This window comes from Phyllopteryx taeniolatus, chromosome 10 (genome assembly GCF_024500385.1).
Source record: "Phyllopteryx taeniolatus isolate TA_2022b chromosome 10, UOR_Ptae_1.2, whole genome shotgun sequence".
NCBI lineage: Eukaryota > Metazoa > Chordata > Actinopteri > Syngnathiformes > Syngnathidae > Phyllopteryx > Phyllopteryx taeniolatus.
In genome coordinates this window covers 23,298,913-23,322,490 of record NC_084511.1, presented here as the reverse complement: position 1 = coordinate 23,322,490, position 23,578 = coordinate 23,298,913, and the positions used below count along the sequence as shown (strand labels likewise).

The window sequence follows — 23,578 nt, the reverse complement described above, 5'->3', positions numbered from 1 at the left end:
GAAATCTTTGATAGACAGTGAAAATAGTGAGGCTTGAGACATTTGAGTAGGCCTGTATATAATATAAATAAATAAAGGATAGACGTAATTTCTGGGTGCAGAACGAAGCCCATCAGCCAAGAAGATAAATTTACAATCTCGCTGAGTCACAACATATACTCACACAAATCGGTATCTGTGCTAACACATTCACAATAGAGAACTAGACAACTAGGGGTGGAAAAGGGAGTATTGGTCCAGCTCCAGGGCAAAAAAACATGCACACACTCACACACAAACGGGAAAGAATGTTGACATATATACTTTACACACAGACAAAGCAATAAGATGGTGTTTATGAATATACTACACCAGGCATGTGGCGGGTTTGAAATGCAGCCACAGCAGAACAGTCCATCTCATTTTGTCAGAGAAAAGGGGGGAGAAGTCATGAGAAAAGAGGGCGGGAGTGGTGAAAAAAGGGGCGGCAGGGAGTGGTGGTGGTGGTCTCAGCGGCATGGTGCAACAGCAAGTAAGAGTTGGATAAAGTGGCAACGGGCCAATGCATACTGCGAAAGCAAAATCATGACAGAGCCGAGGTATGGAGGAGCATAAAGACTGCAGCCAGGGTAATTAAAGTCTGTTTACCCTGACATACGGGCAGAAGCAATTGATGGGCCCATTCTCACGGGGGTCCCTCTGCATATCCAGCTGCCATTGTACTGCCGGCTTCCTTCCATCCAACACCCGTTATAACCATAAGCTAGCCACCCAAATTTAGCCCGAACCTGCATCAGAAGCAAGAGGTTGAGATTTACAGTAGGGGAGGGTGCATTCTATCAGGGCCCAGAATGATTGTATTGCTCAAGCTGCCAGGAAATTAATAGACGTGTATGTCAAAGCCAGCGCTCCCTTGACACACTAATAATTGTCTTTTGCTGAAAGAGAGGTTGAGCATCTGGAGAGGCACTGGAAAGGAGGATTTAAAAATAAATAAATAAAAATATCACAGGAGGTAGAATTCCAAGCAACGGACAACTTGTCATGTTGCTTATTAAAGAAATGCCAAAAGCAACTGTTAGCTTGCCCATGTTGCTGCACCTGAGCACTGGACACAGCAGTACTATACTCCATAGTCTCCATTTTGCTGCAGTGCTCCATTTTATCGCTTCCGAGAAGTCAGTTAACCCTGGGTTTCCACCTTTGTTTTTAGTTGTTAGTGTATCTCCTTGCAACTCAGGCGTTCAATGGACTACGTGCACCAGATCCGTGATGCACTTCTGATCTCACCAGAGATCTGCAAATATGGTTTCAGCAAATTAAGTTTCCGGTTAACTTCATGGTCCTTTCACAACAGCGGGAAATTGGACATAAATCCTTGAGCGCTTCAACTGCCAGAAACATTAGTAAATTAATGCGAGGGATACTTTTAAATTCCATAAAATGGTGGATGGCTCAAATGAGCAATGTTGTGTGCCACTTTTCACCAGATCAAGTTGCTAAAATAAACTTATCTTCCAACATTTTCCTAAAGACTTACTCAGCACTCAAAACGTATGTGGCAGACATTTCGGCAAGGATAAAAAAAAAGTCACATATGCCAGCACGACATGCAACATGTCTTTATTTTATTGTATTTTATTTATTCATTAATTTATTTATTTGCAGTTTCCTGCAGTACAATCTTGAAGTGAAAAACTGACCACACACTGAGGTGGGAAAAGAGAAATTTAGCTGAGCTGGTACTGTGCAGTTAAAATGTGCCGTGGTGCAAGGGTACATCAAAAGTGGCACCTTACCTTGGACGACACAATTCTGTTGTCACAAAACTTTGGCGGGATGAAAGGCTCGCTGGCAGAACCTGGCTGATGACCAACGTAGATTGTCCTACTGTCTACTCTTCTTTCATCGCCTTTAAGCTGAGGGGAGGAGCAAAGGAGTAAGCATGGATGTGTTTGGAGATAGAGACAATAAAGACAAAGATATAAGAGATTAAAGCTAGATCATAAATGAATACCAATTAAAATCAAGCACATAATTAAATGTGCTAATTAACTGACTTGTGTATTATGTAGCGCCCCACCGATTAATTGGCCGGCCGAGTTAATCAGCCATACTGGACCTTTTCAAAAATTACTCAATACTTTGCTATATACCCTTTGTTGGCAATGACAGAGGTCAAACATTTTCAGTAAGTCTTCACGAGGTTTTCACACACTGTTGCTGGTATTTTGGCCAATTCCTCCATGCAGATCTCCTCTAGAGCAGTGATGTTTTGAGGCTGTCGCTGGGAAAACACAGACTTTCAACTCCCTCCAAAGAGATCTGGAGACTGGCTAGGCCACTCCAGGACCTTGAAATGCTTCTTACGAAGCCACTCCTTTGTTGCCCGGGCGGTATGTTTGGGATCATTGTCATGCTGAAAGACTCAGCCACGTTTCATCTTCAATGCCCTTGCTCCCACAGTTGATTTCTTCACACCAAGCTGCTTACCTATTGCAGATTCAGTCTCCTGGTGCAGGTCTACAATTTTGTTTCTGGTGTCCTTTGACAGCTCTTTGGTCTTGGCCATAGTGGGAGTTTGGAGTGTGACTTTTTGAAGGTGTGGACAGGTGTCTTTTATACTGATAACGATTTCAAACAGGTGCCATTAATAAAGGTAACGAATGGAGGACAGGGGAGCCTCTTAAAGAGGAAGTTTCAGGTCTGTGAGAGCCAGAAATCTTGTTTCTTTGTAGGTGACCAAATATGTATTTTCCACCATAATTTGCTGATAAATTATTATATTTTCTTTTCTCATTTTGTCTCAAGGTGAGGTATATAGGCCTCTCTCATCTTTTTAAGTGGGAGAATTTGCACAATTGGTGGCTGACTAAATACTTTTTTGCCCCACTGTAATGTACTAGTATGCCAATCATTGGAGAGATAGAAAGTGTGTCACAAACAGGCGCATGCATTCACACTAGCATTAGCTGGGAGCTGCGCTGTGCGACCAATCACCGCGAAGAATTTTTACAGTGGGCCGACCGTCGCTGTCTGGGCTACTTGGTATTTTGAAAAAAGTCACATTTCTTTTTTATTCACTTTATTTAAAGCTCATTTCACAGCAACAGTATCCATTCAAACATGCCACCATGTTTCTTTTTCATGTCTTAATTCTTCTTGTGTTATAGACTTACTCTATTTACGTGGTGTCCCGTCGTGTTCAGAGTGAGACACCACAGTTGGACAAAACGGCAGCTATAGAACAAGATGAGAAACTTGTGTTCCTAAAACTCTGGTTCGCCATCCTAAATGTTACTTACAGATCTGTTGCATCTATTTTAATTATTTGCGTTCTACTGTATTCCTTGAAAAAGCAGTGATGCAACCACATATTTTGATTGGGATTTTTTTTGGGCCACTGCAAATCTGTTATTTTATTTTCCTTCATTTTGTGTGTTCAATACAAAATCCATGTTTTAAGACCAACTGGACAACATATAATAGAAGATTTCCATTAATTTCACATAAATCTGAGGGGGGAAAAAATGCTATTTCAGGATATATAGGGGACAAAAAAAAGGTTATTTTATTCACTATATATTTTTTTTACTTTATAGGCACACTACGGGATTTAAATTGGGAATTGTCACTAGGAGTGGGGAGACTGAAGACACTCAAGTTTTAGGATTTTAGTGTTGTTTTTTGAATGTCTAAACTGCTTAGGGATTTCCCCAAGGCACCATTTTCTCAGGTTGAGCTTCTTACTGTACCTTCCACATTTATTAATGCAGTATACAAAAATATATACATATTATTCTTCCATAAAGGTCATACACTGTTCCATTCCAAAGCTATCCATGTTACCCAGTAACAACGTAACTGTATTCCTTTCTTCCAAATGCCATTCTAATATCTGACATTTACCTGCAAAGCTTTCTTTTATAGTTTTATTGATTTGTTCTTTTTGCAGCAAAAACACCTTAAAAAAAACTTCTTTGGGCACTTACAGAATCTGCCTAAATATTTTAATGTTGTAGCTAGCAGCTATTTTAAGCATAATGAGCACATAAAGTGAGCTATTCCATTCAACAGTTTTATTAACATTCACCGCCAGCCATTTTCAAAAGCAGTTCCCATACTGCCAGCCAGCTGTCTTAGAGCATTTTGACTAATCTTTCTAGACCCACAGAATATTCTGTTCTGTGACAATATAAGCACCAAATCTACCAAAACAGTAGGCTCTCTTCTTTCACCAGAAAAAAAAACCTTTTGTTTCTAGCTTTTTCTGTTCTTTAGTAATCGGCAAAATAGTTTAGTTTGACCAAAAACACTGATTTCTCCCCAAAAAGCGGCAAAAACAAGCTTTTGTGAAAATAAAACGTCTTAAGCACCAACTTTAAAACAACAAACAAGACTGAGGAGGGACTTCTGATGGCAAAATAATCATTTATTTACAGACAGACAACCAAGAAATGCACCGTGAGTCACGCTGACTCACAGCATGCCTCGAGTTGAACAGCAGTGTCTTTTTTTAAATGCGTTCACTATTCACTCCATGACCCGAGTCATCTTTTCTCACGATTGGGACACACACTTTCTACTAGCTACCGCCACACATACTCTGTTAATGACATACTTATACAGTACATACTCAGAGTGCGAGGTACCTAAACTTATCCCACTTCCAACATGCTGGCATTTATCTCCCAAATCAAAGTGACCAGCCAAGATTCACAGCCTAATCTTTTATTTTCTACTCAAAAGCTGTGCCGATCTCAAATCCAAAGTGATACAACGACAACATCTACAATGATCTTTTAGTCATTAGATTTGTTTACAAACCCCAATTCTACAGACAAGCTGGGCGAAACCCTCTTCCACACCTACAGTACCTGTTGAAAAACACACCTGATGATTATATACGTCAGGGGCCGTAAATGGTTGGATTGCAGGTGACGACTCTAAACATCCACACAAGTGAATGAGTTAAGATCTTTCTTCTGGTATCAAAGAATTGGTGGTAGGTTAACATATACGTGCCCGAGAAGACCCAACCACAAACCTAATAGTCATATTTCACGTTTCCACATATCCTGGCAACACTGTCCCTGTAAAATTGTTATAGACAAGCTGGGGATCTGTTTTATCCAGTATAAAGCTGAGCAGCATTTGGGTTGAGGGAGCCAATTACGATGAACGTTTCATCATGGTCTGGTGCCAGTGACTGTGTGTTAGAGCAACCAATCTTACAGGATTTCAGTATCAAACCATTCTTGGAACGACAACAAAACATTCAGAATTTCTGATTATGCAACAATTTACTCAGAATAACGAGTGAAGTAACACGTGAACCAAAAGGTAACAATGCTTTTATTCATTCGTCAAGACTTCTCATTTCCCATATAGCAGACAAGATTAAGTAGCCAGAATGTTTGCATAAGGCCTCTGTTTGCACAAGCAGCCATGTTCACACCTCAGTGTGGCTGTCAAATCTCCCATCTCCATCTTGGTTGGCACACATTAATAAGCCCTTCTGCAGGAACGGATGGACCCGGCTGCCAGAGGATGTAGGTGGGAGAGTGGGAGGAAGAAATAGTGCGAGAGAGGAAGTACAAAAAGGAACCAACCACATGGGCAGATCCTGCTTCTTTATATTAAAACAACAACTAGCCCCTCAAAGAAACTACAGCATCCCAACGGACTACAGTTGTACATTTATTAGTATCAGATGGCTGAATCACTCTTCCTCTCTGTGATCTGAAAAGCTCACAAACAAAAGAAATAGGATTTCTGATATACATCTTCCACCTGCAGCCAGCTCTAGAGGACAGTTTGCCCTTGAGCCATGCTAATGTCCATGGTAACGAAAGGTTGTTGCAGGTTTTTCCATATACTGTAGATTAAACACAATTGCTGAAAAGCTGTATGTGCAAACTCTGACCTTTGCTGATGACATTCGCCAAGAAATGTTGGGAGCTCGAAGGCTGGTTATACATTGCAAGTGACAATTCTGATGTTTTTCTCTCAAGTAGCACAATACAGAGATGCAGCATGGCAGTATGAAGAGAAAAAGGCTAAGAGGCCTGGAATCAGGTATCTTCACATTGAAATCAAGCATATTTGATAAAAGTCACAAATCAGATTTCTACCAGGGCAACTTCCGCTACATTATTACATATGAGGCATGGGACGGTTACCAGTTCCAAGGTACCAGTGGTTCTAAAAAGTAAAGGTTTTATAAAGCGATAACATTTTCCATTAGCGGTATGAGCTGTTTTTTTTTTTTGTTTTTTTTTTGAGTCATCAGTGCAGACAAAGTGAGACAACCATTCCCCCTCCCGTTGCTGGTGCGAGCAGTCAGTGAGCTTGACGACTTTTTCCTTTGTCGGTAAAGTCATCTCGTTTGAGAATTTCTCTCACGCTTTGATAAAATTCAAGGTAATGTTAATATATTACTATAACACTGTCTTGAAATTAATGTTTGCAACCAGCTACAAGAGTTAGCATGGCTACAATAGGTGAAATAAAATAGACTCGCTACTGAGGCACATGGCTAGCCATAACAAGACTGTCATAAAAATGACATGTCATGTAAAAATGCTGAGTATGGTTGGAGTGGCCACTTCAACCTGAGTACAACACACCAAGAATTTGCAAAACTGGGTTCTGGAGAAATTGAGTTCGTTTGTGCCAGGAAAAAAAATGGCTTTTTAACATTTTTGTGTGATATCACAGAGAGAAAATCTGGTCCAAAAACATCTTCAAATTAAGAGCAAAACAGTATAAAACTTGATTATTTTTCAAAATATCTGCTCAACCCTTTGGTTTCCTCTGCAACTCAGGGAACCCCTTCTCCAATTGGCAGACAAGTTTCAGTTAAAACTTTTCACCGGTAAGCTCGTACGGGCCGAAATTCCAAGGGTTGATTTGTCAAAATTACTGTGACGTGACAGCATCACTTAAAAAAAACTAAAAACTGGACTTAGATAGCACAAATGGTACATTACTTGTGAGAAGAGCAGTAGAATAGGTCATGTACGTCAATCATCATCCTCGTTTTTTTCCTGAATTTATTTGTTATGGAGGATTTTAGAGGCATTGTAAGTGCTCATTCATGTCCTGATTAGCCGTTTCTCTTATATACAGTATTAAGCTGGCCACTAATTAGAGTGGGTGACTACCACTGTTTTGCAGTATTTGTCAGCCTTGGCGAAGGTCTGCGCTCGACTGACTGCTCGTTGTAAAATATGATGGTCACAGGGCCAAACGTCATCTTTAAAAATAGTGAGCTCACCGGCACACACGAAACGCTGCTCTCGAAGAAATACATCACTGATTGCATTTGCCTTGACATTAGATGTCAAAAGCTGCGTTCAATGCCAACACAGTTAGCAAGCATGGCCAAGAGTCAAGTGCTACTATGTCAATACTAAGTAGATCGTGCTCCTTGATGAAAGGGTATCAGCGACAAACCAATTAGATCAATAAAGCACATAACCAGCCCCTAATGGAGCTGAATTAAGAAACGAATGGTGCATTACAGAATTGAGTGAGCTTGAAAATGTCCATCAAATTATGTTTAGATTTAATGACATACACATTGTGAAGAAGTTCCAAGGTTTACCCAGACTCTTGACGACCACGCCTCCTGCCACACTAGGTCTTTATTTCACAATGTGCTTTGTCACAATTGCCATACGCTTAGTTGAATAGATGCACTGTAAGTAGAAAAGTAGTTCTATCACAATAAATTTACACAAGCAACATTTCAGCACCCTTTTACAGGCTTCCTTTGAAAGCAGATGAAATAATGTTACGCAGGTTATTAAGAATGTTGATACTGCATCAGAGCTGTTGAGTGGACTTGTGCAATTCATGCTGTTCAGCCAACTGCATTACACAGGATGTCTCTGAAATATTTGTTTCTCTACATAAAAGAAGAGACAATACACTAAAATGGTTTGGTTATTACACGACCTATTTTCTTTTAAATGCATTTTAAACTAGGGTTGCAGTGATCTAATAATTTTAGAATGGAGTATTCTACCGATTATCCAATCAAAGAGAAAAAAATATTTTGCATTATTTAACACAATAACATGCATGTGAGGTGCAGGTATTATTTTTGTCTAGTGGGGGGCGCCATTCTAACATTCTACTGTCGTATCTGTAACTTGAGTGCATATGGCTTTAAAAAGTGTGGGCTTTGCTTGGAACGTAGAATTGGCTGGCTGTTAATTGGCTAAACCGTTAGCGGTTTACATGTTGAGTGACTTGGCGTGAGGTGTGGCCATCGACAGCTCGTGTATAAATGTGCTTATTACACGATTGTTTTCTTACAGTTTGTGGAATAAAATGATTGAAAGTACATCAGCAGATTTGTCTATCCTTGTCCAATGGCGGGGGCATTACAATACATTCTAACTAGCTATAGTAGGCTTTATTAAAGTAGCTAACATTGATAAGTTCCTTTGTGTTACTGATTGGAGATGCGCTGCTATGGTACACATTACACTTTACCTTCCCTTTTAAAGTGTGCAATGATCCCACACCCTGTCTTTTATGGATTCTCTCCTCCTGGCTCGCCGCCATCGCGCCAACTCCTTTCTAGACGGAGTGGTGCGTGCTACTGCAGTAACATTAGTACGTGTGGAAAAAAATTTATCCCTGCTAAGCACCGAGGCAGAGATTTTGCATTGACCTTTACTGTAATTGAATTATTTGATTAATTGTTGAAGCCCTACTTTAAAAATGACTATGTTTGAAGGAAATAATACAAATGCACAATCCTTTCCTAGATTTCAAGTAATTGTGTACTAACCAGAGTTTAAACATGATCATTATGTGTCAAATGAGAGTACAGTATGACAATCAAGTGTGTAAATTTCCTTCATTTCTAATTTATCCAGTGAGGATGTAAGACAACCTATTTTTGATGGTGTATCATGTCAGCTTGGAAGTGTGTCAGCACCACCGATGAAAGTAGGCCGACATTTCAGATGAGTATTTGTCACTTCAACCACACAATAACCCACTCTTCCAAATGTACCGCTTTGGGTATTAAATACTCTTTGTTAGTGTGGCATCACTGAAGGAATACAAATGTGCCGTCTGAACAATGTTTGGAATCAGTCTTTGTTTAAATAATTTCAGAACTTCGATGTGCTTTCAAGGTGACATATTTCAACTAATGCTTCAAATCAGGGCAAATGTTATTTTCAGATTTGAACGTCTGACAAGTCCTATGACAAAGGCAATCAAGGAATTGAGCATTGCTGCCTTATTGGTTGGTGAAGTGTTTTGGACAGTTGCACAAGGTTACACAATAGCTAACATTTATTAGGTGACTATGTGAGTCACTGTAGTCAAAAACTATAAATTCCCTTTTTTCATGGGCATAGTGCAATTTTGGCTTGGAAGATGGGGTGGGGGGGGGAGATGTCACTCATAAAAGCTGCTACTTCTGCTAGTGTTTAGCGAGTAAAACTGTCCATGCATAAAGTACCTTGACACGAACAAATGTGCATTTGTTAAGTTTTCGGGTGGTAACACGGAACACAAAAGTGCAGAAAGCGCGCCACAGAGATGTACAGAAAATCCACTAGTGAAATATACTCAACATTTAATGAGGTGTGAGGGGTCTGAGGGAAGTGGACACAGCACTAGGGAACTAAGCTCGGACTTTTTTATGACCTGCACATGCACTACTTACAGCACTTTGAACAAGATGGAAAAGTTTCTCAAGAAAAAAAAGGTTTCTCGCTAAGTGCTACTTCAACTGTTTTAAAAACATCACTCATGCCTCACAAATGACATTTGACAATCCTGTATGAAAATGAAGGTGATGTTTACAGCCCTGATGTGCCGATGCGCTACGCTGAGATTCGGGAACAAAAATCTAATTCACCTGGTAATATAAATATACTGTTAAGTGCAATTGTCGTTTTTAATTGACTGCTGACTGCACGCCATCTGCCTCACAGTTGTGAGGACCGGGGTTCAAATCCCGGCCCCCCCCTTTGTGGCGTTTGCATTTTCTCCCCGTGCCTGCGTGGGTTTTCTCCAGGCACTCCGGTTTCCTCCCACATACCAAGAACATGCATTAATTGAAGATTCTAAATTGCCCATAGGTGTGAATGTGAGTGCGAATGGTTGTTTGTTTCTATGTGCCCTGCGATTGGCTGGCGACCAGTTCAGGGTGTACCCCGCTTTTCACCCGAAGATTGCTGGGATTGGCTCCAGCACCCCCGCGACCCTAGTGAGGAAGATGGAAGATGAATGAATGAATGAATGACTGCACACGCCACACACGATTCAATGATGACGGAACACAGAAGCAGACGGGTTTTTTTGGTTTGCATTTTTGTTTCACTGCAGGTGGCTAATTTAACTTTAAATTCCATAAATACAAGGAAGACCCAAATATACAAAAAATTTCATTTGAAAGTAAGCTTCAACCTAGCGGGTTTTTTTAGTGTTCAAAATGTTTTTGTTACATGCAGAAATACCATTTTGTGTTCTGTGTAGCAGTTCATTGATTTAAAAAACACGTTTTTTTTTTAATATACTAATAAAATAACATTTACAAAAAAAAAACGATATCTGCGGTGTTATCCTCACTTTAGATTTCAAAAGGGTTTTGTGACTGCTGGTCTTTTTTTCTGTGGGAGACTGTCCAAATGGCTCTAAGCATATTTAAGGTTGCCGACCCCTGCTCTAGGGTGCAACACCTGATTCTTTAAATCTGAGCGGAACCAAATAAATACCTTCCAAACACATTTAACATTATAACAATGTTAATAGCAACAAAGAAACCCAAAACACTTGAACTCAACATTTTAACAATTTTGCTTGCAAGCACCTAGAAGATTTTATTCCGTTGTAAAAGAGGAGTCAAGTTTTGCCCTTTGAAGAGTACATCTGACACAAATTTACCCCCATGGGGATAATTATTGCACTCCGTGGTAACTGCAGTACAGCACCCAAGTGGCCCACAAGGGACAAAAGTCAGGCGCAAATGGTACAAAAGCATTACCAAGGACAATCGTGCCATTTCTTTTCCTGAGTAGATGCAGTTGTCTTGTCTTGTGACCCTCTCAGTAGTTAGGATTACACAACCAAATGCTTGCTGGTTTGACAGTCTTTTGATGATGATATACAGCAGCTCAAAGACATCAAACGATATGAAAGCTATTCTTGCGCCAGATTATTCTCCCTTTGTTGTCTTTCCTGTGAAACACACAAGCTCTAAACATGGGCTAATTTGTCTCATTTCACCACTAAGATCCTTTGTATAGTTAAATGTAATATTCCAGATCTATTACAATTTAAATTAATATCAAAGAACCCTTACAAATGGTGTGTGTGTGTGTGTGTGTGTGTGTGTGTGTGCGCGCACGTGCGTGTGTGTGCAAAAACTAGTTTGAAGGCTACTAGAATTTTTTACTTTTTTTGTCTCTTCAAATGTACTTGTCTCTGCATTAAAAAGTAATTTGACAGTTGAACGGATCAATGCCATGGGAATATAAAGTAACTGCAATTTAATGGACACACCATCTGAAATAATCCACATTAATATTAATCAAAAATTTGATCAAACGCCAACGCCACTACCCAGCAGTGAGAAAGGATTTACCTCCATCCTGGATCCCCCCCCCATACTTGGCCATTGGCATTGCATGACGAGCCCATATCAGCGACTATTCTGCTGTTTGCACACACTGATGACCAGAGTAACAACTTCCACAGAGGACTGATCCCAAGGCAAAGGCTCATTGTTCTGTGAGAATACCCACAGCAGCATAAGACACTGTGTTCTGTACCGTGGGCTGGTACTGCCCTACATCGCACCAAGTCCCTCGACAATGGGGGGAGGGGAAGACGAGACCTTGCGATAAGAGCTGCTTCCTCGACTTGTTTTTCGAAGCCTCGCAAAACGTGGTACATGTTGTGTTAACGCCACTTGAGCAAGTCACCCGTCGTGTGGGAAGGCAACTGTGGAAATGTCACTGCTGTTTGTGACAACATAACAGGTGGCAACACTATGAAGAGAATTTTCTATTACAGTGGACACCTGCTATTCACGGGGGATAAGGATCGAGTCAGAGCGCAAATAGCAAATATCCGCAAATAAAATCTAATCTAAAAGTGATTATAATTGTCTATATTAATAGTTTACATCATAAATGTACTACAAACTATGATCACGAAACACTTTAAAAGCATTTCAAACATCTTCAAACATTGCTGTACAGTAAACAGCTTACAGCTAAGCATGCAAATACACATTGCACAGTAACTATCTTACCAATTCTGATGATGATTAATTACTGTAGCGGTGTAGTCCGTTAGTAAAACAGTGAACTTAGATTGGAGTTACAGTAATGGTATTAGGCAATGTAGCAGTTAGCGCTTGAATGGTTAGCACTTCTGCATTTACTGACCCGAAAACGCTGGATTCATGCAGTGACAACGCAAACTGGCAGTTACAGATAGGTTTAGTTATGTTGCACTGAGCTGTTATTGCGGATTCAACTGGTTTGATGCCATGTTTAGTCCTAGTTTGCCAAAACTATCGTGAGGCAAAGTGGCCACAGCAGCCATCCGTGACGCAATCTTATTTATCCTCTGCCGCTGTTTGTCTAACAGTTTCTGTTAAATTAGTGATTGGATGCGCGAGTGTAGGGCTGGAAGCGGAGCGAGTGAGCATGTGTGTAGATGGAACTTCCACCACAAAACGACCTTCTGCCTTCCACTGCTGAAGCTTGGTTGGGCGGACAACTGGTTGTTTTGTTTTTTGAAGTGGTTACGGACGACCGTAACATTTCAATGTCTCAAATAAATAGACGCTCCAATACAATAAATATCAAATGTAGACAATATTTTGCCACAGGAAAAAAAAAAACAAAAAAAAGACTTTTTTTGCCATGTTACAGAAAATCCTGAATAGGCAAGTCTTTATGAAAATAATGGCGGATAGGTCACACAATCTTTAAGAACTACAAGGAAAATACAGCAGACCCCCACATTTTCATAGTTCGGCACTTGTGGCTTCACCTAGTTGCAGATTTTTTTTTTCCCCCCTTCCCCCAAAGCCCCCTTTCATGTTTTATTTTCTTTTGATGGTGCAAACCAACTCCAAAAATGATTATTGGCTGTTTATCCCTGTTTAGTCAAGAATTTTGGTGGGGTTTTAATTTTAATTTTAATTTTTCCCCCCTCTAATGCAAACATAATGGGTGACATTTATCGACAGATTTTCGCTCTTCAAGGTCCGGCCCAGTGCCTATCCTATCCGGTCCACTGTATTCCTCAAAAAACGAAAAAATTTAGATTCATCTGGGTAATTATTTCAAGGATTAAATCTACAAATTGCTTTCATTTTTTTCTTTGGCTTTCTGTCGTTTGTTTTTTTGTGTGTGATGCCACCACCAAATAAAGGCAATTTTCAAAATGTTATATGGGAAAAATGGTTGGAAATCCAACAAATCTGAAGTTGACTTCCGTCGCGAAATGGACCTTAGAGTTTCTACTGTTTGTTTTGAGTGTGAATGAGCAAGCTTTCTTATGTGCCCCACGATTGGCTGGTGACCAGTCAAGGGGGTACCCTGCCTCTCGCTCAAAGTCAGCTTGGATAGGCTCCAACTCACCCGTGATCCCAGTGAGGAAAAGATTCAAAGAAAATGAATAATTTGTAAAGAAAGTTGTGCTATTGAAAAGCATATAAGTTATGCATCATCTTAAACCACAAGAAAAGTATGGTGTGCTCACAGAGGCCTGTGTTTGCGTTCTTTGACTGAAGGCATGCTGTTCCTGAAATAGAAGCATAGACTAAATAGCTGACTAGAACAAACGAAGGGACAATGTAGTTGAGGTTTCAACTGGAAGGAGGTTTTATATTCACTGGCAAATTATCTTTTAACAAGTTTTTTTTTTTTTTTTTTTTTTTTAAAGCATTCACTTCTGCGGGCTTCAGGCCTGGTTTGGGAATTACTATGACTTCTCCTGCCACCCTCTTGACACGCTTCCTGGGAATTAAAGAGAAACTGACAAAAGTGAGAAAACATTCTCGGTTCTCGGGGAGGAAAAGTTCCAGTTTGCGCAAAAGTGAGGAGACTTCAAGCTACAGTCTAGTCACACTTTAATCTATAATTAAAGAGAATTTAAAGTAGTGTGGCCATAAATGGAGTATGTTTTTTCTAGCCGAGTGCCCGTGCTCTCCGGACTATTTCTGTATGTGACAAATTGCCACATTCAGCTACTTAAGATGAAGGTTCTTAAACCTGTTACTTTCCCCCTTCTTGTGTATGGGTTCTAAGATAAATCCCTGAACAAAAGTCAATTAATAGTAAAAACAGATAAATAGTGGCTATCTTCCAAAATATTCATTATATCGTTTTTAATAATAATGTAGCCAGCTCTATGTTCTGTCATTTCTTGTCCATAACTCATCTGTAGACAATGCACAGAGACGCTAATTGAGGAAATCAGCTCAAGTTCAATGAACTCTGATGAATATTTAATTTTTTTTTAGATCGTTTCCCCTCAATGAAGTGTGACTACCTTAAAATGGCACTTGGCTTGACGGCGCAACACTGCCTGCCCCGGGTGTAAGTTTACGATGGCGATAATCATTGTCGGCTGTTGCTTAAAGGGTGTGTTGACTATCTCTGTTTTGTGTGTGCATAGGAGGGGGCATACTCCTATGTCTCCCACACGCTCATTAAATCCTCATATTGACATTTCGGTTCCACATCTCTTCTCACAGGACACCCTACAGGTGACAATAAAACAAAAAGTGGGGGATGATGAGCAAAGTCTCAAGCAGACGTCTCTATATTCTCTTCACGCCACTCTGAGAGGAGTAGAAAGTCTCTGGAGGAGCCTTTATGCATATATGGATGATGAGGATGCATTTGGAGTGCCACAAGCCTGGCAGGCGGGTCAGGAGGAGGAACCATGGGCAAGATGATTCAAAATAAATGAAGATATCTGAATTATTAAGACATACAAACTGAGAATTCAACCTCACTTTTGAACAGAAATGGATGACTGCCACAGGATAGAAAAAAAAAAAAAAAAAGCTACAGACGGTCCTCTTTTACGCCCATCCAAGTAAGATAAAGATCTACCCACTGGTTTCACTCAAGGTTCTGGGTTGAGTCGAGGCTGCCCACCGCTATATTTCATCACTGCACAATCAGCCATTCACACTGCCTGTGGTCCATAACATTACATTTTCTTCCCGTTTGTTGCAGATGTGCTCTGTAGCCAAGTGCAAGCGATCGCAAAGTGGGAGGAAGGGAGGGGAAACAAATGAGCGATTTTTGCAGGCCGACCAGCCGGCTAACTCACAGTGCAAGACTAACGGCGGCTAAACTGAGCAGCGAAAATCAATATGCATTCGTCGCTCCTAATCAAAAAGGCACTAATAAATCACATGGGCCCTTGTGCACCAACGCACGGCATGTGTGTGTGGCCTTCAGCCACACTCGGAATTTAACTGCTCACCAAAGAGACAACTCTGTTCAAGGACGATTGTCTCACATCTGTCAATAAAGTATTCCCAACGTGTTTCTGAGAGATGCTAGACAAGACAGACTAGCTTCCCACACAAGCACATGAAAGAGTCACAGATAGCACAGCAACTTAGGGGGGGGAAAGAAAAAAAAAAAAAAGAATCTCGTAAGTAGGAGTTTCTCAAATTCTATATTTTATTGATCATTAGACTCAATGTCTTTTTTTTTTATTAAATAAATTAGGTTACTTCACCTGTGCAGTATATTTTTTCCAGTTGTCAGGTCGCTGTGCTCGCTTCCGTCTCCAAACACAGGCTCGCTCACTCACTCTCCACTTAGTTGTCTGTTGCAATGGCCGTAGAGACTCGCTCTAATCACATTTAAACACTCGCTCTTGCAGTCACATTCACATATGGACAGGGTCTCGCAGACAGTCGTAACACTAACCCCAATTCACGGAACACAACTGTAGGGTCGCGACAGTATATAATAGCATAAAATTAAAGGTCCAATGCCATCAATTTTTATTTTTTTTTCATAATCTGATGTCCTTTCATTAGGTTTGCAAGTTAATTTGGGTTGGAAATGCCCAGAATCCCCTTCTTCAATCTATTCTAGTTGGTCTTTTAACACCTGGCAGTTCAGCTGGCCGTCCGTCCATCCATCCATCCATCCATCCATCCATTGTCTGAGCCACTTCTCCTCACTAGGGTCGCGGGCGTGCTGGAGCCTATCCCAGCTGTCATCGGGCAGGAGGCGGGGTACACCCTGAACTGGTTGCCAGCCAATCGCAGGGCACATACAAACAAACAACCATTCGCACTCACAGTCACACCTACGGGCAATTTAGAGTCTCCAATTCATGCATGTTTTTGGGATGTGGGAGGAAACCGGAGTGCCCGGAGAAAACCCACACAGGCACGGGGAGAACATGCAAACTCCACACAGGCAGGGCCGGGGATTGAACCCGGGTCCTCAGAACTGACGCTCTAACCAGTCGGCCACCGTGCCGCCTTCAGTTGGCCGGATTTCTCATTAATATTCGATATGTACAGTAAATAAGCTTTGCTCTGATGGACTCACTGTTATTCTTAATATAAATATGGAAAACAGCTTTCCTCTGATTGGTGCTTGCCGCTATCATGACGTCTTGTGGCAGCCAAGCGATCATAGCAACGTACGTACGTTTGGATTCTTCGATGAAACTGGTCAATGGCGCAAAAAAGGTTTCTGCTCTATAACAGTGCCCAAGAGGTCACTCTGAGTGATACAGGACAAACGCATGACTTGTGTGTTTCCATCAGCTCACTATGCAAAAATGTGTTTGCGTGTGACCCGTGTGCAAGTTGCTTCACAGCAATGTAGTGAGAAAGGGATTGGAACAAATGAAGATGTGTACGGTAAGTATGGCTGTTTCCTCTGCTTGCTGACAATGGAGGAGGTGCCTAACAGAATTATTTGATTTTAGAGGATTTCACATGCCAGGAGTTTGTTGCACATAAAATTATGGTTGCCGACTGTCGGAAAATGTTCATGGCACGTTTACACGGGATCTTTTGCCAAGCATTTCATTCATTATACATGGAGATGCAGTGCAAGGCATTCTGGGTATGAGAATGCTCACAAAAGGTTGGCAGTGACTCAATGATTTGGGAAAATTTTACATTGATGAGCTGACAATTTTTAAGTTTCAGCAACAATTAAGTTTGTCATGAATTGACTAACATGTTTAAAGAAGTTAAATTTCAGTTAAAGGGAGAGTTTGCAGTTAAAAACAAAAAAAATTTCTCTTAGATTAAAACTGTATTCAATGACAGTAGGCTCGGACTTGCTCTTTAAATCCCAATTCCTTATTCGTGTTGACAGTAACGAATGACTTCCAAATCAAAATGAAATCCCGTTACTCCTTGTACTATTCTGAAATATAGACTTCATCGTCCATCAAATGAAAAATCGAATTTGATTATTTGAAAACTATTTAATTGGAAAGAAAGTACGTTGGCATGTTTTGGCTGCCGCTTCTATCTCCTCCTCGTTTTAGTTTAAAGCGGGTTACTTTAACCAGGTTCCGTCGCCTTTCTGTGGCAAAAGGTAAAACCACCCAGGTTGGTTTTGCGCCTGTCGGTGTCATAAATCCTTGCTGCCTGGGACAAGCTGCATCCTTTCTAGTTAGCTAGGTGGGTAGCCGGCTAGCTCGCATCATCTGCCATGCTGCATTGGATCAACTTTCTCCCATTCATTCTGCCGTGGTCGCCCCCTACCGCAATGGCTCGTTTCCAGCTTTAGTTGTGGCGCTGCCATGAATATCCGTGCAGCTGATCAGGATCGGCTATAGGACACCTGATTCCACGGAGATCATCTTCTCGGTGGGGGGTTATAGACTTCATTGCCGTCCCCACTGCAGCCAACCAGACCAAAGCCACATGGCGCAGAAACTATGCACAGTAAGTTAAAATGTCGCCGGTTATAAACACGCGCTAAAAAACTTGAAATATTTTGGATTTTTTGACGTAAATGCGGCGTGGCACCTGTTGCAGCTCTTGGCAGAGTAAAGTAGTATGATATTCTAAGATTTGTTCTTATTCGAGTCAGTAAAATCAGATTCACTTATCGCGTTTTAATGTCCACTCGAATCCCAATCTGAGTCACCACCGGCTTATGCATAGCCTTACCTGACAGTAGACTCTAATACCTCTAATTTTAATTATAATTTTACAACTGGGGCACTGTGGGACAATAGCCATTCAGAGCCTGTGGAGACAGGAGGCGTGACAGAATGACGTGTCAGTCATTTGTACTCACACACACAGCCTCGCAAGGGCGGACAGAGCAGCCTTGGCGCAAAATGACGCTACTATATTTTCTTAGCTGGATTATTTAACTCTGGTTAGCAACAAAAGCTAAAAAGAAGGAAATGGACAAGTGTCCACTTCAAATCAAGGGTAAACATATATAACAGTTGCATAGTGCTGGGCTTGCAAAACCACCGGCGCCGAAATACAAATATACAGTGACGTCACTGTTCTCATCAGGTCGTCAGGTGAGTTGATCACCTCATATTTTTGATTGATTGTACATTCCAAAAAATACAACATCAAACCTGTAATAATTTGTGTTTGGCACACACATTAGTGAGCTGGGGGTGTTTCTTTGGGCAGAGACGTGAGGGGGCTGGGCTAGGGAGTGACTGAGGCTAAATATACATCTTGCTCGCAGTTTGAAAACTGCATACTGGACCTTTAATTTATCTTTGAAAATAAATAGATGGATAGATAATTTTTTTTTTTTTTTTTCACCGAACGCGACAGTCGGCCCCATTTGAAAATTTGGACTAGGACTGGCCAGCTATCGAATATTTTTAGAATCAATTATTCTACTGATTATTCCATCGACTATTTGTCTAATCGCATAAAAATTTATTTTGCATTAAATACAAAATATGCATATGACATGGAAGTATTATTTTTGTCCAGTTGGGGATGACCGTCCTCACATGCTACACTGTAGTATCTGTGCCTTGGAATGTGTGTCGCTTTAAAAGGTGGGGCTTGGCCTGGTGAGTGACTTGTTAGTCAACGGATTATTAGAGTGTACAGTTGGCCATTGTGAACTCAGGTTGGCGGCTGGCTGTCAACTGGCTGTTAACCATGTGACATGAGTCATTGGGTGCCAGTTGCAGCCGTGCCGTTAGTGTATGGACGCACGTATTTTGTGACAGTTTGTTCAATAAAGCGATTAAAAGTGCACCAGCAGCTAGCCTGTCTGTCCTTGATAACCTGGAGGTATTACAATACTTTATAACTAGCGGTGCAGGTTATATTACATTATCTAAGGACATTTACGTTATTTTGTGTCAGCAATTGTTAGACCTGGAGTCGTGTAAGCCAGTTCTGCATTGCATTAGACGCGTTGCACTTTGTTGTCTTCTTTTTTTTTTTTTTAGTGTGAAATGATCCCAAACTTCAGACATTCTCTGACTTTTATGCATTTTCTTTCTTCTGGCTTGGCGCCGTAGCGCCATCCTACTACCTGATTCTGCAGTAACATTAGTCCGTGTGGGAAAATGATCACTGCGAAGCATCGAGGCATAGATTTTTCTTTGACTTTTTTTTTTTTTTTTTTTTATCAAATTATTCAAGTTATTAAAATAATCATTGCAGCCCTAGTTAACTTACTTAGACTTGTGTGGCCGTTAAGAATTACTTAAAACTGTGATTCAACTAGTTGGTCTAAAGAGGAAGTTCACATCAGATGAGGGAAGTTGAGCAATATCCATGCTACGGCAACTCAATTTGGCAGTTCATCACCTCCATTGAAAGAGTTTAGGACATTCAGCGATCCATCCATCCATCAAAACAGCAGTAGATCAAGTAAATGTATGCAAATACCAATCCATATGAATAAACTTTTTTAGGATTCTGCAATAGATTAATTGAATGATGATGATTTCATATAAAAAATAAAGCCTCCTAAAAGAGAGTGGATTTGACCTTGGATTTACCACAGTCGTGTGTTTCCGCATGTTCTCCATGCAATCACTACGGATTTCCCCGCAATGAACTACTATCGCATTTCCGCCAGGCTCCACCTCTCCGAGAACACAGTACTGCCTTCAAGTGCTTGAACCAACATCAAAGGCAACTGTGGGATTTTGCATTCCCTTCAGAGCATTACAACCTCTGGAGCTTCCCCCCTTTGACTGCCTGGCGAAGAAGAAGAAAAAGAAAAAAAACAGCCCTGTCATTCTCGAAGCCATCCTTAACGTTTATTGAAAAGAAAAAGGTTTGGTGGCAAAGGGAATCAAGGAGTGAAAGTCAAGTGAAGACACAGCATGCCTCCTCTGATGCTTTTAGTAGAGGCACTTACGTACCCCCCAACACCACCCTCATCCTTTCTCCTTCCCGTGGGTAAGCACCGGGTGGTGAGATTTAGGAGCCCGAGATAACAGCACTGTGTGCATCCATGTCTGAGGTCTCTTCACAAATATTGTTTACAGCTCACGGCGAGGGGAAAGTACAGCAGCAATTCTCTCCACAAGGAGCGCATTCAGCTGACCTGGCAAGATTCGAGAGAGGTCAGGAGGAGCGTCAGAAGCTATCATTATTATATCACATATCCTCGTTCTCAGACACCGTACGATTCAGCCCGCTGGTGACAACAGGTTCCTGGTGCATGAGTGGATGATAAAAAGGCGGCTTAGCTTTAGCCTTGCACACATAAGCAGCCCTCTGATGACTGATTACAAGCATGGGGAGGGCAATTAAAGCAATGGTTGAACAAAAGGCTACGCAATAAAATATACAAAGCTGCTCTTTAGCACTGCATGTAAAGCATCCGACGCACCGTCACACTGCAGCACCCTCTCGTAGGTTTCAATACATCGGGAACGCTGCCTAAAAGTCGCATTTTGTTTTCTCCGGCAGCGTTAGAAACTACCGCTTCCAAAATGTCAGTGAGGTTGCCTGCTCCAAGGCCATAAACAAGCTTTAACTGATAGGAAGCGAGAGTCAGAACTTTTAAACAGGTGCAATGTGTTTTTGAGTAAGGCAGTCAAGCAGCAAAGAGTTCTGGATAAAGTACTTAGAGGTCGACGGTTCACAAAAATGTTCAGCAAACTGCTAGATATCGAAGCGTATACAACAGAACCTTTGATTGAATACATTTCATTCCAGAACGCTGGTTGACCTCCAATTTCTTCAGATTTGGAAACATTTTTTCCCCTAGGAAATCATGGAAATTGAATCCATTTGTTCCATGGTCAAATCGTCACCAACATGACAAAAAGCTTTAACTCTACACTCAGGCAATGTTTAAACACCCTTAATTGTAAAACAAGTGTAAAAACACTATAAATATTAAGACAAAAAGAACAACACATAACTTTAGCGATGAAGGCAAGTCATTATCAGAAATGTTCCTCAGTCCTAATGCCTCCAACTATTTTAAACATTTGTTACAGTTACAAATGACTGAAAATTAGTGAACCCCTGTAAACTCATTCACTGCCGTGGACGTTTATATTCGTCAACTGTTTGGAACCCAACAGTTTTACTACCACTGACGAATAGATTTGTCAAGTACGTTTTTCAACAGGTAGGCACGGAAGAGGGTTTTGCCCATTTTATCTGGAAAATTTTAGGTTCAGAATGCCACTGTAATCCCTAACAAACACCTGTAGATTGCAGCATTGCATCGCTTTGGATTTGAGATCAGCACAGCATTTGAGTAGAACAGAAAGATTAGGCAGTGGATATTCACTTGTCACAACAATTATTAGGAAGAGAAATGCTAACACATTGAAAGTCGGACAAGTTAAGGCATCTCTCACACTCGAACAGAGTATGTATAGTTATGGTATAAACAGAATGTGTGTTGCAGTAGGTAGTAGAAAGTGTGTGTCGCGATCGTGAGGAAAGATGACAGTTGATGGTGTGAATGAGGAAAGCAATCTTAAAAAAAAGCCACAGTCAAGCCATGCAGTGTGTCAGCGCTTATAATCTGTTTATCTGTAAATAAATAATTATTTTGCTATCAAATTTGCTATCAAAAGCCCCTTTTCACTCATGTTTGTATTGTTTAATAATTTGAGGTCTCACAATAGCACAAAAAAAAAAAAAAAAACAGGTAAGCATCAGATTGTCCGTCACTGTTCTGCTTGACACGATTTGGTGTTTTGACTGAAACCAGCCCATGCTGTCCAGCTAATTACTGAAGAACGGGGGGGGGGGGGGGGGGGGGGGGGGGGGATACTAAATATAAACGTTTTTTTTCTGGTGGAAGAACAGAGTCCACTCTTTCTCTGTACTAGCCTTTATAAACCACAAAACTTGTGGACGAATGTCCTTCGGGCAAATAAGCCAAAACTGAAGCACGTTTTTGGCTTTTAATCACATCACTTGTGTTATGTATGAACCAAAACACTGTACCAACTCCTTTGTAACTCCAGCGCATCTTAGCAAAGACAGCTGACGGAATCCCTTGCCCGTGTGCGACCTTAAAGTAGGAAAAGGGGGGTTAACTTCCAATGCGTCGTGACTTCCTGACTCGGGTGAACTTGCCCACAGTTAGGCAGCCGCCAAAGGGGCTCAATTACGTCCGATTGAGACCAACAGCTGCTCCGCTGTGTGCGAGCAAACAGCAGTTAATGCTAGTTTGGCGTCAAACCCAAACTGGGGGGGGGGGGGGGGGGGGGGGGGGGGGGGGGTCACGAGCTAACCCCGTGCGTGTGCGTGCGTGTGCGTGTGTGTGTCAGTCACACATTGATACATACCAGTCGGTTGAGGCTTCTTCGTAGCATCTTGATTTCCAAAACTCTCCTGCCCCGAAGAGACTCCCGCGCCGGCGGCTTCGGTTCCACAGTTCCCCCTCCGCTCCTCCGCGAGCAAGTTTACATGTAAACGTTAGCTAGCTTCACTATCTATCCTCTATTCTACGGACGTTAGTCGGAAAAGCCGCGACGGCGACGCTACATCCTCTCTGTTCGGGTAGTAGTCGTGGACTCCGCCGCCTCGTCACCATTCGCATCCTCGGCCGGCCAGGAGGCTCGGCGTCGCGGTTCGGCCGTCGCGCTTTTTCCCTTCGAGGCTCCAGGCTGGAGCAGACACGGACATCTCGCTGGCTGCCTCGGGCGCCCTGTTGCTGCTGCGAGGATCCCGGTAGGCTCGCCTCTTCGCCTGCCTCACAGTGATACCGGAAATTGCCACTTGAGTCGTTTAACTTGTGATTACAACCGGCGACGCGTTCCGGTGGCGTCGCCGCCCTCGGAAAGAAGTCTCACTGACTGACCGACTGACTGACTGAGAGGTGGCAGCGTCTTCTTCCAGTAAAAAGATAGCTCGCCCCTCCCGAATGAAGGTGCGGCAACTTTGTCCCCCGGTGCGCTCTGGGTAATGTGGTCTTGCGGACTACAAAAGGCGCTTCCGCAATCCCCTTCCAACTCGTACGTGTGTGCTTGAGCTTGAATGTGACGCCATGATTCACGGAACCTTTGTTACGCTTCGTATATATGCCGTCACGCGTCTCCCACCTTTCAGGCGTTTACATAGAAAGAGAGAGAGAGTGAGTGAGTGAGTGTGTTTGTGTGTGTGTGTGTGTGC

The 23,578-nt window shown here is 41.7% G+C and overlaps 1 protein-coding gene across 11 annotated transcripts in view; it reads right to left on the bottom strand.

Moving 5' to 3' along the window:
• atp11c (ATPase phospholipid transporting 11C) overlaps positions 1–23,281 on the bottom strand; it is a 54,999-nt gene extending 31,718 nt beyond the window's left edge. For all 11 annotated transcript variants that reach the window (XR_009790406.1, XR_009790407.1, XM_061787081.1 and 8 more), the window contains exons 1-2: positions 22,753–23,281; positions 1,779–1,898 (exon numbers count right to left, since the gene is read on the bottom strand). Coding sequence is in view for 9 of the 11 variants with exons in the window: in XM_061787081.1 (XP_061643065.1) it covers positions 1,779–1,898; positions 22,753–22,779 (147 nt within the window). In the remaining 2 variants the exon portion in view is untranslated. The remainder of the gene's footprint in view (positions 1–1,778; positions 1,899–22,752) is intronic.
• Between the last annotated feature and the right edge of the window lie 297 nt (positions 23,282–23,578).